Raw genomic sequence first — 15,130 nt, forward strand, 5'->3', positions numbered from 1 at the left:
AGACAAAATAAGAGTTTTATGATGAACAGATGGAATAATAGATTGATATGAATGGGAAGAGACAGGTGAGCTAGGTAGACAAACAGATAGTAAGTTCACCAGGCTCACTTTCTCCTCTAGAACCATCTGGGTCCAGTGGCCAGATATGAATCAGGACAAATGGAGATGACCCTGGATGGGAAGCAATCAGGGTTAAGTGACTTGCCCAAGGTCACACAGTTAGTAAGTAGCAAGTGACTGAGGTTGGATTTGAATTCCAATCCTCCTGAATCCAAGATCAGTGATCTACTGTGCCACCTAGCTGCAATAGATAGATAGATAGACAAACAGACAGACAGATAGATGGACAGATAGACAGACAGATGGACTGATGGATAGATAGATAGATAGATAGATAGATAGATAGATAGATAGATAGATAGATAGATAGATACATAGATAGATAGATGGATAGATTAGATAGATAGATAGATAGATAGATAGATAGATAGATAGATAGATAGATAGATAGATATGGCTAGGTAGAGAGTTATAGATATAGAAAGATATATATAGGTGGATGGATACAGATAAGTAATAAAGATAGATGGATGATAAATATAGACAGATGGATAAAAAGAGATCAATAGATATAGATAAATGAGTGAAAAGGGATAAGTGGATAGATAAAGGATGATAGAAAGATGGATAGATGGATGAATAAATATTTGGATAGCTATATGAAGAGACTGACCGAAGTATAAAAGAGGGACGGCTAGGTGGCGCAGTGTATAGAGGAGCACTGGCCCTGCAGTCAGGAGGACCTGAGTTCAAATCCGGCCTCAGACACTTAATAATTCCCTAGCTGTGTGGCCTTGGGCAAGCCACTTAACCCCACTGGCCTTGCAAAAAAAAACCCTAAAAAAATATGAAAGAGATAGATAAATAGACATCAAATCATGGGTCTCATATTTAGACATGGAAGAGAATTTAAATAATACCTTGGCCACTCCCTTCATTTTACAGTTGAGAAAATGGACTGGAGAAGCCAGTGTTCTATGCACTACATCACTTAGCTGCATCTCATTTATCCTGATGTTGATGTCCTTTCTACTATCTATCATTTTCTATTCATCCATCTCTCTTTATATCTATTTGTCAGTCTATCTGTCCCTACCTTCTTCTTCACCCATCTATTTTTTTATTTTTTCATTCTATTTATATATATATGTATATATGTATATCCATCAGTCTATATATCTACCTATCTATCCATCTTTCTATCTGTCCATCCATCTATTTACTTATTCAACTTCCATAGAGTGAAAAGATACTTAGTAATGATAAATAGACTTGGATGGATTGATGGATGGATGGATGGATGGATGGATGGATGGATGGATGGATGGATGGATGGATGGATGGATGGGTGGATGGATGGATGGATGAATACAGGATTCTACCAGGTGGGCATCCAGCCTTAACTGCATGCAGCCCTGCAGGGATGGAGAACTCATTGCTTCCTGAGGCACTCAGACCTACATTTAGGTATCTTTGCTCCTCTTTCCCTTTGCATGGATCATTTATAACACAAGATTGGACATCTCTCCCCTTCACCACTGTCTTTTGGCCCCTTGGAATCCCTTAATCCCTTCAGGACTGATCTTATAAGTCTCTTCCCTTTCTGATGACTCTTGCTCGAATCCCCCCCTCCCCCACCAATGACTTGATCCATATATATGTGTGTGTGTGTGTGTGTGTGTGTGTGTGTGTGTGTGTGTGTGGAGAAATATATAGATATATATGTTTCTTATCTTTTAGAACAGAGACTGTTTTCAGGTTTGTCTTTTTATGTCCAGTGCCCCCCACAGAGTCTGGCACACATTAGGATCACAATAAATGCTAATTGATTTAAACTGAATGGATTTGAAGAAGAGGCTCTGGGTCCATATCCCAGTTCTGACCCCTATGTGTGTTGAACAAATCATGTAAATCTCTTTGGACACCTCAGGGTCCTCATTTATAAAATGAAGGTGCTGGACTCAAGGACCTCTTGAATTCTGCCCAGTTCTGATCTATGATCTGACCTCCTGGAAATTCATCACTTAACCTCTCTGAGACTCAATTTCCTCATCTGCAAAATGGAATCTTCTTCCCAGGATTGTAAGGATTTAGTGAACTTACATATGAAAATTGCTTGGTAGACCTCACTTAAAGCATTAGTTAAATATTAGCTACGGGGATGGAAGGATAAGCCACAGACTGAAACCTTTGGGCAGAGACTCCGCAGAACAATCATGCCACTCTGGAACTCCATCCTCCAAAGAGCAGGTTGGATCTCATCCCAGAGTTTGGGTTACTGACCAGCTAAAATATTCGATTATTAAGACCTAAGGGCTACGTCATTGACCAAAAAATAGCATGTTTAATGCGGTTTTCCACATTGTGACATATATGTCTAACTTTTACAATTTAATAAAGACCTTTCCTTGTCTCAGGAATGCCTTAGGTCTGTGTGTGCTGGGAGTATAAGCAGCTGTTGTTTGGTCATGAAAAATAAAAAAACAGAAAGAGAAAGGGACTGAGGAAGGAAGTCAGATTGGCAGGCAGATAGACAGAAGCCCCATTCGGTCACCTGGAAGTCCTGGGGTTTGTCAGACAAGAGCTTCTTGGTGGTGCCTCTCTTTCTTTTGACCCCTGGATGATGTGGTGGTGGTGGGTGAAGGGGAAACTTCTTCGGGGCCGCTGGTCCCCCAGGCCCTGGAGGAGCCCCCTTGTCCTGAGATGCTTCCGTCTCATCTCCGGTGAGACCCTGCTCTTCCATGTCCTCCTCTCCCCCTGTGTCTGCCCAGCCACCAACAGGGAGAGAGGGAGACTGTGAGAGTTCATTAGGACACTTCCTGGGTGCCCCCACACATCTCACCCCCTGCCACCCCCTGTCCTATAGCAACTCGAGAACCAAGAATGATGAAGAGAACAGCAGCTGGTCTCAGTAGGAACTTGAGAGAAACCAGGTCGGTTAGCGAAGAGGTTGAAGAGTGAGGATGGCCCGAGCCCCCCCAGAGCTGCCAAATGAAGGTGAGTGAAGAGTTACATGGGGAAGAGAAGGTGGTGGGAAGGAGGGACAGGGCCCCCACTCCTCTCTCACCCATTGGGGTTGGCCACTTCTTCCCCGAGTATCTGGTGTCCACGGTGCTTTCACTCAGTAGGGACCATGTCTCCTCGTGGCTCGGCCCCATACCTAGCATAGGGCAGGGCGCAGACCCCCAGAAAGTAGGTGAAGACCTCAGCTGACAGACCCAGCCTTCCCACTCCTCTTAACCAGCCTCCCTCACTGGTCACTTCTCTCCTGGCCTCCTTCCAAATCTGCCTGCCAGGTGGCCCCTCTAGGAAGCTTCCCGATGACATCCTCAGCCTCAGTTTCTTCCCACAATAGCTTAATAAATGGGGATTCCTCCATAAAAGTCTATGAAGTCCCTCAAGTACTCAACTGGGATCATTCCACTTCTCCTTCCTTCCACCTAGCTAAAGATCCTGCCAAATGCCCCCTCTTCCATAGAGCCTTCCTCATCTCGACCTCCTACCTTTTCTGACTTCCTTTGAGGCCCAGGAAAAAAATCTTCCTTCTAGAGAAAGCCTTTTTTGAACCCCCTTAATTCTAGTGCCTTCCTTCTGTGACTATCTCCAGTTTCTATCCACTACATCACTTTTTTTCATCTCATAAACATCATCTCATTTTTCCTGCTGCTGATGCCCTTTCTACTATCATCTTCTATTCATCTATCACTCTTTATATCTATTTGTCGATCTATCTCTATATCTACCTACCCACTCGTTCATTCATCTATCTATCTATCTCTCCATCCATCTATCCATCTATCTAGCCATTAGTCCATACATGTACCTATCCATGCTATCCACTGATCTACCTTCCATAGAGGGAAAAGTTCAAGATTTAGATGGACAGTCAGATAATGATACATAGACATGGATGGATGGATCTTCCAGAGGAAGTCTTTTTCTTAACCTCTTAATTCTAGTGCCTTCCCTCCATGACTATCTCCAATTTATCCTGGGTCTATCTTTTTTGGTCCATTGTCTTCCCTCATTGGACTGTAAGCTGCCTGAGGACAAGAACTGTCTTTCACCATTCTCTGTGACCCCAGCACTTAACAGAGCCCCTGGCCCATGGGAAATATTTAATAAATACTTAGTGAAGTTGGATTTTCTGAGGCTGAGTTCAAAGGACATTTCCTCTCTGAAGCCTTCCTGGATCCCTCTCCCCAAGCTGAAAATGAGTAGCATTTGGCCTGGACCTGTCATATGTGTAGCATCTTCTAATTTTTGATGAAAGGCAGAGTGACAAAGTGTGGCCAAATTTGAACTCACGTCTTCTGACTTCAGTTCCAGCACTTTTATCCACTGTACCACAGAGCTGCTCTAACAAAACTGAACACTAATTATACTGACCCAAGTCTGGCCCTGAAAAAGATATGAGAAAATGAGCCTTCCTCTCTTCTTTTGCTGAGGTGGGGGACTAGGAGTGTGGAATACTACAGATATGTCGATCTGGTTTGAAGCATCTGTTCTCTTTGCCTAGCTGCTCTTTTTCTCTTATTTTGTATATTTTTATTATAAGGGATAACTGATTGATAGGGAGGGGTTAGAGGGATGTCCTGAGATTACACTCTGCTAAGCACTTTACAAATATTATCTCATTTGATGTTCACAATAAACTTGGGAGGAGGAACTGGTATTCTATTTTACAGTTGAGAAAACTGAGGCAGACAAAGGTGAAGTGACTTGATCAGGGTCACCCAGCAGGTAAGTGTCTTAGGCTGGATTTGAACTCAGGTCTTCCTGACTCTGGGTTCAGAGCTCTAGCCACACAACCATGAGTTGAATGGGAATCAAAAGGATGTATGTAGGAACAGCTAGGTGACCCAATGGATAGAGCACCAGCCCTAGAGTCAGGAGGATCTGAGCTCAAATTAGATGTCAGGCACCTAATAATGACCTAGCTGTGTGACCTTCGGCAACTCACTTAACACCATTGCCTCACAAGAAAAAAAAAAAAGATGAATATTAGAATATTGCCTCTGCCCCATTAGTTGTGTGATCTTGAGTAACTTAATCTCTCTACCTCTGTTTCTCCATCTAGAAAATGGAGAAAGTAATGACACGGATCTCTCAGGGCTGTTGGGAGGACCAAAGGCTATCATGAATGAAAGGAGTTTTGCAGCCTGGGAAGGGTCAGGTCTAGAAAGGGTGTCTTCCCTCTGCGATCAGGAAGAAGAAAGAGCTCAGTTTCTACCATCTTGGTGCCTTCCATTCCCCCTTGGAGCAGGGCCCAAGGGGAAAGTCACTGGGGTTATAGAGTAACTACTGGGGCTCAAGACCTTGTCTGGCCAACAATGAGCCCTGGGGCCTCCAGCAGGACCACAACTACCACAACTTTTTCATGTGTCCATCTGGTGAGAGTGGGCATCCACTACTTTGTCTAAATGGAGTGAATGAATGAAAGGCTTCTCCAAGGTTCTTAAAAGAGATGGCCCCTTAGGGATGGGGCTATCAGTGATCTCATAGGCTGAGTTACTCTTTGGTTTGATTTATTTTCCCATCCAGACCCATGATTTCATCAGCCTAGGGACCCTCTGGTATGGAGACTCCCTCCACTAATGCAAATCAACCAGAATTTTCTGCCTTAGAGAGCTTTCTCAGGCAATGAGACACTTAGGGACTTGGATGAGACTTGAACTCAGGACTTCCAGTCTATTCTGCTGCCTTTCCACATACCAGCTCAGGAGTATAAAATCACAGGAGCTTTATGGGTCATCTACTCCAACTCCCTCCCTTAGGACCCCTCTCCAACTCCCCTCTCAGATGGGCATCCAGTCTCTGCTGGAGGAACTCCAGTAACAGGAGCTCACTAGCTCCATTGAACCCACCATCAGCACCTTCCAAGGATCAGCCCATTTCACAGAGGAGGAACTTAAGGCAGGTGGAGTAATTTGCCCAGGATCGCATGGCAAGGAATTACAAGAGTGGGGATCTGGGCCCAGGTCCTCCTGATGCCAGTCCAATATTCTCTCCATGAGACCACCCTCTGGTGGGGTTGGGGCTCCAAACTGACCAAATGAGGAGTTTTAAATGATTGTATGGATGTCTGGCAAACCTTAATGCATTAAAGGATCATGATATGATGATACTTAACCTGAGTAGATAATAGATGCTTGCTAGCCAGCCCATTGAATGATTTACAATGGAATGTGATACAGTTTATGAGAGGCAGCCTAGACTAGTGGTTAGAGACTTGGGTGTAGTGTCTGGAAGCCCTTAATTCAAATCCTTCCTCAGAACCTAGGCTAGGTATTCAAGACGAAACTCTCAGGGCCTCCAGTGGCTCTCTAAGATGACAAATGATGCCCATCAGCCCATCTGCCCATCCGTGGAAGGAATTTCTACCCCAGTAGTTTTCCCCAAACTAATGAAACTGTGAGTCTTGAACAATATTAATCAATAACCCCCGTCCACCATCTCAACCCCAATTCTTCCATTCAGACCATTGCGAGAGAGAGCCATGGAGATGTTTTTCTGAGGCGACTGATGGGTTCCCAGGTGCTTTTGCCACCAAGTCTGGCACTGGTCTGTTTTGTGCCCACCCTGGGAGTCCCCGGTGGGAACTCCCCCCCATCCTGGGTTGTCTGGGGTATCACCAATTTACTAAACAGGAGGGGAGAGAGAGATTCTTACCAGCCCCCGTGTCCATCTCTGTCAAGGAAGGAGAGGTGTCCAATGGTGCAGGAGGAGGAAACAGGGGAGCAGCCCCAGGAGGAGGAGTATAGGATGCCTGCAGGACCAGAGATGCCTACAAGAGAGAGGACAAGGAACAGAGGTTACCATGACAACCAAGGAGCCTGTGATGTTGCCAGCCCAAGAGAGAGGCTGTGATGAGGCCAGGGGGAACAGTTAGCCTCCCTAGGGCAATGTTGGACCCCAACCCTGTCCCCAACTCACTTCAGAAATATGAGGGAGTCAAAACATTACAGCTCAAGTAATGGGAGGGACTTCAGAGATTATCTAGTCTAACCCCACCATTTTACAGATGAGGAAACTGAGACCAAAGAGGTTAAGTGGTTTGCCCAAGATCAAAAAGTGTCAAAGGTGTAATCTGAGCTCAGATTCTAAACACCAGGGGGTACTATAGTACCCCCCACAACCTTCCTGTGACTGTTTCTTTTCCTTATCTGGACTCCTTTTACTTCCTATAGTTATTCTTTAATGGAAAAAGTAAGATAACATAGAATTCAGTCTTCTTCCAGGCCGAAGGGCTGATCCCAGATCTCTGCGTATGCTAAGTGTTTAATAAATGATTGTATTCAATTCAAATAAAAAAACCGATTTGGATCCACTAATAGCCTCACAACAACCTTGTACAAAGTGTCAAGATTACAAATACAATATAATTCCATCTAATGAGCACTTATTAAGCACCCACTGAAAGCCATCATTATACAAGGTGCCAAGGTTGCAAACATGGTAGAACGTTATCAATGAGCAACCATTGTATGCCAACCATTATATAGGTGCCAAGGTTACAAATTCAGTAGAATTCCATCCAATGAACATTGATTAAGCACCCACTACATGCCAGCCATGTGCCAAGGTAACCCATTCAGTAGAATTCTATCCAATCCAATAGGCATTAATTGAGCACCTGCTATGTGCTGAGCACTGTACAAGGGGGTGTGTCTAGTATACAATTGTTTTTTTAAGAGAGCCAGTGGTTAAATACCACAGGACACAAAAACAAATGCTATTAAATGTGAGGAGAGAAAGAGAGCAGTAAGACCAAGGGGACCAGGGCAGGCTTCCCATTGAAGGTGGCGCAGCCTTGAATTAAGAAACGTATCCTAAGAAAAGAAGGAAAGAAGGCGGGGGGCTTTCCATGCCTGAAAGACAGAGGAATCGTGAATCTGGAGGCGCATGCTTGGAGGGCAGTGAAACCAATTCAGTCTGAGACAGAATGCAAAGAGGGCAGAGGCAAAGGAGGAGAGAGATGAACATTCTCATATGGGGGGGGGGGCAGACCCTGCCTTTCAATTAATCAGTGTGAAGGCCCCATGCATATAAGGGCAGAAACAATAAGTTTGCCCTTCTCTCCTTCTTTGATGAGGTCAGAAGGGGACAACTGTTTTCATCTGTACCTGTTGGGATCATAACCCCTTCCTTCCCAAAAGTCTAGCTTCAAACTGCTCAAACAGTTTTGGAACACCCTACATTTTCCCTTCTCCCTTTCTCTTCTCATAAGGCCAGTGGAGATTTAAAAAAGAGAAGGACAAGGAAGCCATTCAACCAATCAACACCCCCCATATTGGAACACATTTTTATTTTAAAGTTTATGTCATGGTATCACAAAATATTAGAATTAGGGTGAAGTAACTTAGAAATCATCTGCTGAGGGTTCTAGACTGTCCTTGTGGTCTATTATCCTGAACTCTGAATCCATGGTCCTTTTCTTCAGAAGAATGTTTTTAAATTTGTAAAATAAAATACATAAGATTATAAAGGAAACCGAGTATATTGAATATGGCTGTATAGAATGGCTACCACCTTGAAGGCAGGTGAAGATTCTTTCTTGACTAAGTGGTCATCATTTAGCAATGACTAGCCTAAAGTCACTTATGAAAAGACTTATTTTTTAGAAGCTTTTGGACCCTAGATTAGGAACCTTGCTATTCTAGTCGAATCCCTTTGTTTTTACAGAGGAGGAAACTGAGGCCCAGAGGGCATGCCCAAGGTCACCTAGCTGTCTCAGAATCACAGTTTCATAGATGGCGGGCTCCTCATGGACCATGTCATCCTTCTGGCCCTGCCCTTGTTGTCTGGGTGATGCTTCCCCCTCAGAGCCTCATCTGAAAAATGATCCAGGTAATCCCCAACGCCCCTCCCATCTTTAAATCCTACGATCAATTGAAATCCTGGAAGTCTGGGAAGTAAGAAATTGGAGAGGAGGAATGAGGGAGGTCAGCAAGAGGTTCATTTGCTGCTACTATAAAAAGCCCCACTAGATGTCACCCGTTGACCATCCAGTCAAGCACCCAACACCAAACTCAATTATTTCTAGATCGGTTGAAAGACAAATTATTGGTGAAATGATGCAGATTCCACAGGGAAGTCGATGGAAATGAAATGGGTCAGAGAGAATACAAGACACCAGAAATATTCTCAAAAATGAAGGAGGAAAAAAGATCACAAGAGGTGATGGGATAGTAGGGAAAGTCCCGGTGTGGAACCAGAACCCTATGTTCAACAGTTAGTCAACATTTATTAAACTCTTATTGTTTTATCAGGTATATTCTGCCTGTGTTACTTTGGGCAAGTCATTCTCCCTCTATGGGCCTCGGTTTCTTCATCTGTAAAATTGAGGGGTTGAATTGGATGGCCTCTAAAGTCCCTTCCAGTCCTAGATTTCCCATACACGATGGACATTCCAGATGCTCAGACCTCTACCCCAGCCCTCTGAAGCCTGGACATAGCAAGGTAGATCTGGGAGTCAAAGATAGTGTGAGGTACATTGAGAAAGAAGATCTGGGTTTGATCCACACCTCAAATACATATTAGCAGTGTAATCCTGGGCAAGGTTTGCCCAGCCTCAGTTTCCTAATGTGTATAAGGATGGAGTTGATTGCCATTTATTCAGCCAAGACACCCCATGACCCTTTAAATAAGTAATAAAATGCCCAATCAATGAGAGACTTCAGACTGAGTATGAGAAGTCTTTCCAAGGAGAGTGATGTTACGCAAGAATCATGCCTGTAGGAGCCCAAGAAACTTGATTGTACCCCTGGGGTTGTGTTTAAATGCCCAAAGCTAGTGAAAACTGGAAGAATTTCAGAAACAGGGAAAAAAGATCCAGAGAACATCATATTTCTCATCATTCTATGGGTGTCCTATAGAGGTGTCCCTTGATTATTCCACAATTGAAACTGCAACAGGAACCAAGGATAGGCTGAATGAAATCATTCGCTATATTTAGGGGGAATTTATTGAACACCCCATGAATCCAGGTAAAGAACATCTAGCCCCCAGCAGCTGTGTTACTCTTTCATCAGATGTTCTGTTGAGCTCACTTTCCCTCGGACTCTGTCTGTACTTGTGGGGAAGAGTGCCACAGACCTTTGTGGGGTGGGGGAGTTGCACCAATTGCTCTTACCAAATCCCCGTCCTAAAAGTTCCTTAGGGTCAGGTGATAAAAGTTTCTCAACTGATCATCTTTGGGAGAGAAGCACACCAGTGGGGGCTCAAGACATTAAAGAATCACTCTTGACACCCCAGAATCCTGAGGAGGGGAAGCATAGACAAATTCTAGGGGACTTCACTCATCCGTAGGAGTAGAAATTGAAAAAGGGATCCTCAGAATTCTGAGAGATTCCATGAGCTATATCTATATCTGTAAAATCAGCAGAATGACGATACCTACTTCAATGAAATAGCAAGCATTTTGCAATTTTCAAAGCACTCTGATTGTCCATTGTTTTCTTTCTTGCCCCCCCACAAAGACTATGCCTGCAGAGGGCCAACGCTGGTGGACCCTACCAAGTTAGAGATGTGGAAAGATTGCTGGATTAGGATTCTCCTTTCTGGCTTCAGTTTTCTCTTCTGTAAAATGGGAGAAATCCCAGAGGATCCTTCCTGTCCCAAATAGACTGAAGACAAGGGGACCAAATGCTCCCCTGGATTGATGGGGCCATTCATTTTATGCTTCCTTTGTTTGTAATTGTTATCATCTTCTTTGTGATCATCATAATTCTTTCATTCATAAATATTTATGTATTCATCCATTCTAAGCTTTTTCCTTTTTTCCTCCAGAGGACCTGGCTCAAATCTAACCTCTGAAATTTACTGACTGTGTGACTCTGGACAAGATGCTTAGTCTGTCTGACCTCGTTCTCCTCCTCTCCAGACCCTCTCCCTTAGGGAGCTCATCAGAGCCCCTTGGGTTCATATCCCTCTGTTGATGCTACTAGCTTCATGATCATGGACAAGTCACCAGTGGTGACTCCCCCTTCCGAAGGGGTGGTCCCATGTTCCTGTGACTGTCAAAGACTCGGTCTTCTATAAAACAAAGATGGAAATGGCTCCTGGAGTTTCTTCCATGCCTGAATCTATGATATATCCCAACCCCAATTATTCTTCAGAGCTCCCCAAGCACCAAGACCAACCTACTCAGTCAGAGCAGGGGAGGGGGAAAAAAGGCATAGTTCCCTGCCTAGCCTGGTGGCCTGAACTTAGATGATCTCGGAAAATGGAGGCAGCTTCTGTTCCAGTTCCCCAAAACTTGAAATTCCCCTTTTCTGCCCCAGATATTCTGAAACCCTCATTCCCTTCATTAAAAGGTCACAAGGTTACAGTGAAAGATTCCATTATGAAATTAAGGGAAGAAACAAATTGAAAGCAAAATAAATGAGGGAACCTGGACCAGTTTGTGATAAAGGAGATACATGACTTTGAGAACTGAGTCTCCGAGTTGACAGGAATCTTGGAACCATTCAAATGTGCAGTCTCTTCTGGAACCCCGAAGGGAGGGAGAACCCACTAGGCAGCCCCCAAGGTGGCCCATCCATCAGAATGATGGATGTTTTCTCTGATGATGAGTTTTTATCCACTGTGGTATTTCTTGCCTTTATTGAAAAGGGAAGGGAGGGTATGGAGGGAGATGAGGAATATGGAACTGAACATTAACATTAAAAAAATAGCACTAAATGTTGATAATTAGGTCTAATTTGATAACCAGTCCTGGGTATTGTGATGGAGGAGGTTGTTAAGGGTTTTCTAGAATGGAAAACAAAAGCACTAGTGGAGACAGTGACTTGTCCAGGAGATTAGAGTGAGAGTCTAGAAAGAGTGACATGGGTAGGCCGGTGCTGAGGGAATGTGAGTCAATGTAAGCAGCCAGTGAGTATCCCTGGGTAGAGTCTCACATGATACTAGGGTTCCAGAAAGTAAAGAAAGAGAAAATGAAGGCAGTCCCGAGTCAAGCATTCTTATTGTAGGAGTCCCTGGCTAGGAGCCTTGGGTCCTAGGGTCCTCCCCAAGGAGTGATCATCACAATGGGGTAAGTGATCCTTGAGCCCCGGGAGAGGTTGCAGCCTCCGAGTCACTCCATGTGGAAGAAGAGCCTTCAGAGGGAAGGGGAAGGAGAGGAAAGATGACCCAAGTAGACCTCGAGCATCAAAGTTGGAATGTAAATGGCTAGGTGCCCCAAACTGGGTCTTCTCCTTCATCCCTGTGAAGGAACTGGTTTTTGCTATCGCAGGATAATGCCTGACTATCCCTCACTGTAAGTCTCCCATCAGTTGTCAAATCTCCTTTCTATCTTCCTAACATTAGAGTCGGACAGGACTGGGATGACTGAACAGCAACAGCAAAATCCCGATGCATGGATGGATGGCTTTGCCGCACCTGTGACCTTGGGATTCGTTCCTCAATTATAAAATCAGGGTTTTGAATCGGGTGAGTTTCCTTCTAGCCCTAAAGCTAGGATCTTGTGACCTAGAGAGAGTCTGTCTTTGTGTCCTTGCATCAATGCATCTCTAAGTCAGTAAAATGTGGGTTTAGAGCTTGTGAGGTTTCTTCTGTCCCTTAAGTCCCATGAGTCTTTTATCCGTGGGCAATCCCGCTGCCATCCTAGCCAGCCTTCTGCCATCCACATTCTGGCCCTGGCTCTCCATGCTGGGACATCCACCCCCCCATCCTCCTTGAGGAACTTTCCCCACCCAGGGGGCTGCCCTCTCCCTGGAAGACTGGCTGCTCTGCCTCTTTCCATTCTGGACCGTGCCCAGTCCCACCTTCAAGGGGAAAGTCTAAACTGAAGGCAGAAGAGGAAGCAAGAGGCAGACTTCTGTCTACATGGGCTGGGCACAAGAGGAGAAAGGGGGAAGTGAATGCTAGGAAATACCCCCCCAGTTCTCATGTTAGTACTTTCTCTCTGCACAAAGGTCTTTCTTAGTCCACTATCCCAGAAGCCTTCTTACTTCTCCCTCACCCCCATGCAGAGGGAATTACAGGGAAACCAAGAAGGGCAAAGAGAAGGAATGGGCAGTCAATAGAGTTGAGTTCCAATTCTGCCAGCCCCTCTCTCTGGGACAGTTTCTTCCTCTGTAAACTGGGAGCATTGAACTAGGTCGCTTCTGAGATGCCTCTGAGAGTCCCTGCCACCACTCCCCCTCCCATCTCTTGTCAGGGTGCTTGAAATTCCCCCTTTAGCTCTTCAGGCCCCTGAGTTTACCCCTGGTCTCTCCAAGTCCTTCTTTCCAGGGCAACCTCTCCCAAGAAAGAAAATACGCTCACAGAACCTTAGCAGAAACTTTCCTCAAGTTCCAGAAGGCCACATCTGACCCAGGCCTCCTGACTTTTCTCATCTCCCACAATAAATTCATTTCAGAGAGCATACATTTTATAAAAAATAGATTATAAGGTGGCACAGTGGATAGAGCACCTGTACTGCAGTCAGGAGGAGCTGAGTTCAAATCCGACCTCAGACATTTAATAATTACTTAATTGTGTGGCCTTGGGTAACTCACTTAACCCCTCTGCCTTACAAAAACCAAAAAGAAAAATTATAGAGGGGCAGCTAGGTGGCACAGGGGAGTCAGAAGGACCTGAATTCAAATGTAGCCTTGGATATAAGTTGTGTGACCCTGGACAAGTCACTTAACCCCCAACTGTCTCAAAAAAAAAATAGATTATAGATTGATCTTAAAGGGACCTTAAAGAAGTGAGCGGGCTTGACTGAAGGCATCCAGGCAATTGAAGCAGGGTCCTTTGAGATTCCAGAGCCAAGGTTTTCTCCATATGAACCATGCTGCCTTTGTGGACAAAGCTCTCCTTCAATGACCAGACTTTCTAACCTGGGAGCCGTCAGCTGTTGCCTTTAGAGCTGAGGGCAGAAAGCCAGGCATCTACCCAACAAGGGACCCCACCCACCACCACCACTAGCTCACTAAAATAACAGTGTGCCAAAAAGGAAAATTTTTTGGATGGGGGGGGGTAAATAGAATTGGATAAATTTAGGGAAGGGGCCAGCTCCAGAACTCCTGGGAAAGCCAAGGGGAGGAAGGGAAGGGAGAGCTGCGTGTTCTCCCAGGGACAAGATGCTCGGGAAAGAGTCCTTTTAATAGAATCCTTCCCTCTGGGTCAGGGGTGGGGGAGTTGGGGGGCCAGATGACTCACAGTTCCCTAAGTCAGAAGGGTGGTAGTGAATCGGATATGGAGGAAGGACAAAGCTAAACCTGGGAGCCGGCCAGGATGAGAACCGGGAGATGCCGATGAAAGGAACAAAACTGGGGAACGGTGGGCTCCCTGGGGAAATTCTCATTCCCTAGAAGGAATTCTTCCCCCCCCCCCCCCAGATCCCTCAACTGGTATATGTTTTGTACATGGCTATGAGTATCTACTTCATCTCCCCCAATAGAATGGAAGCACCTTGAAGGCAAGGTTGTTGCCCTTTGCTCTTTGTCTCTCCAGCCCCTTGATCAGCGTTTGCCCTATGGTGGATACGTAATAACAGCTTATTGACTGGCTGATTGATGGATCAATTGGCTTAAGGAGCTGCAGGACCAGAAAACAAAGAAAGAAGATGATGACCCTGTGATCCACTGAAATAATGTCTATTAGTAAGCCTCCAAACACTCTAGAAATGGCATGTGGTGCTATTAGAGGTCTTTGGGGAAGGGGAGCAGGCCTCCCTGAAGTCCTCAGACACCCCTTGGCTGGGAGACCCCATTTCCCAACCCTAATTCCAACCTTTACCTCTCAAGACCCTGACCATCTCTCCAGGACTAGAAACAGCAAGGCTCTGCTCACCTGTATTGGTGGAGGGAATTTCCTCACCAGGGATTTCTCTCTATGGGTGAAATCACAGATTCAGACCCCTGCCCTTTCCCCAAAAATCATTATACGTATTGTTGTAATAGAAAAGAAATAAGGCCTAGAGGCTGGAGAGCTGACTTTGACCACTTACTGATGAAATGATCTACAGTGTGTTAGTAAGCTAGTTAGGCAGCTGGGGGAGGCCAGTGGATCCAGAATGCGGAAGCCCTGAGTTCAAATCCAGCCTCAGACACTTCTTAGCTGTATGCCTCAGTTT

General features: G+C 45.1%; 1 protein-coding gene across 19 annotated transcripts in view; it reads right to left on the reverse strand.

The window, feature by feature from the left end:
- Nucleotides 1–15,130, reverse strand: part of DYSF (dysferlin) — a 256,063-nt gene that overhangs the window by 172,453 nt on the left and 68,480 nt on the right. For 10 of the 19 annotated variants that reach the window (XM_074195764.1, XM_074195790.1, XM_074195781.1 and 7 more), the window contains exons 5-7: nucleotides 6,733–6,847; nucleotides 3,128–3,220; nucleotides 2,615–2,823 (exon numbers count right to left, since the gene is read on the reverse strand). In XM_074195764.1, coding sequence (XP_074051865.1) covers nucleotides 2,615–2,823; nucleotides 3,128–3,220; nucleotides 6,733–6,847 — 417 coding nt within the window. The remainder of the gene's footprint in view (nucleotides 1–2,614; nucleotides 2,824–3,127; nucleotides 3,221–6,732; nucleotides 6,848–15,130) is intronic. The other 9 variants (XM_074195818.1, XM_074195810.1, XM_074195853.1 and 6 more) reach the window with 1 other exon arrangement.

This window comes from Macrotis lagotis, chromosome 1 (genome assembly GCF_037893015.1).
Source record: "Macrotis lagotis isolate mMagLag1 chromosome 1, bilby.v1.9.chrom.fasta, whole genome shotgun sequence".
Classification (NCBI taxonomy): domain Eukaryota; kingdom Metazoa; phylum Chordata; class Mammalia; order Peramelemorphia; family Peramelidae; genus Macrotis; species Macrotis lagotis.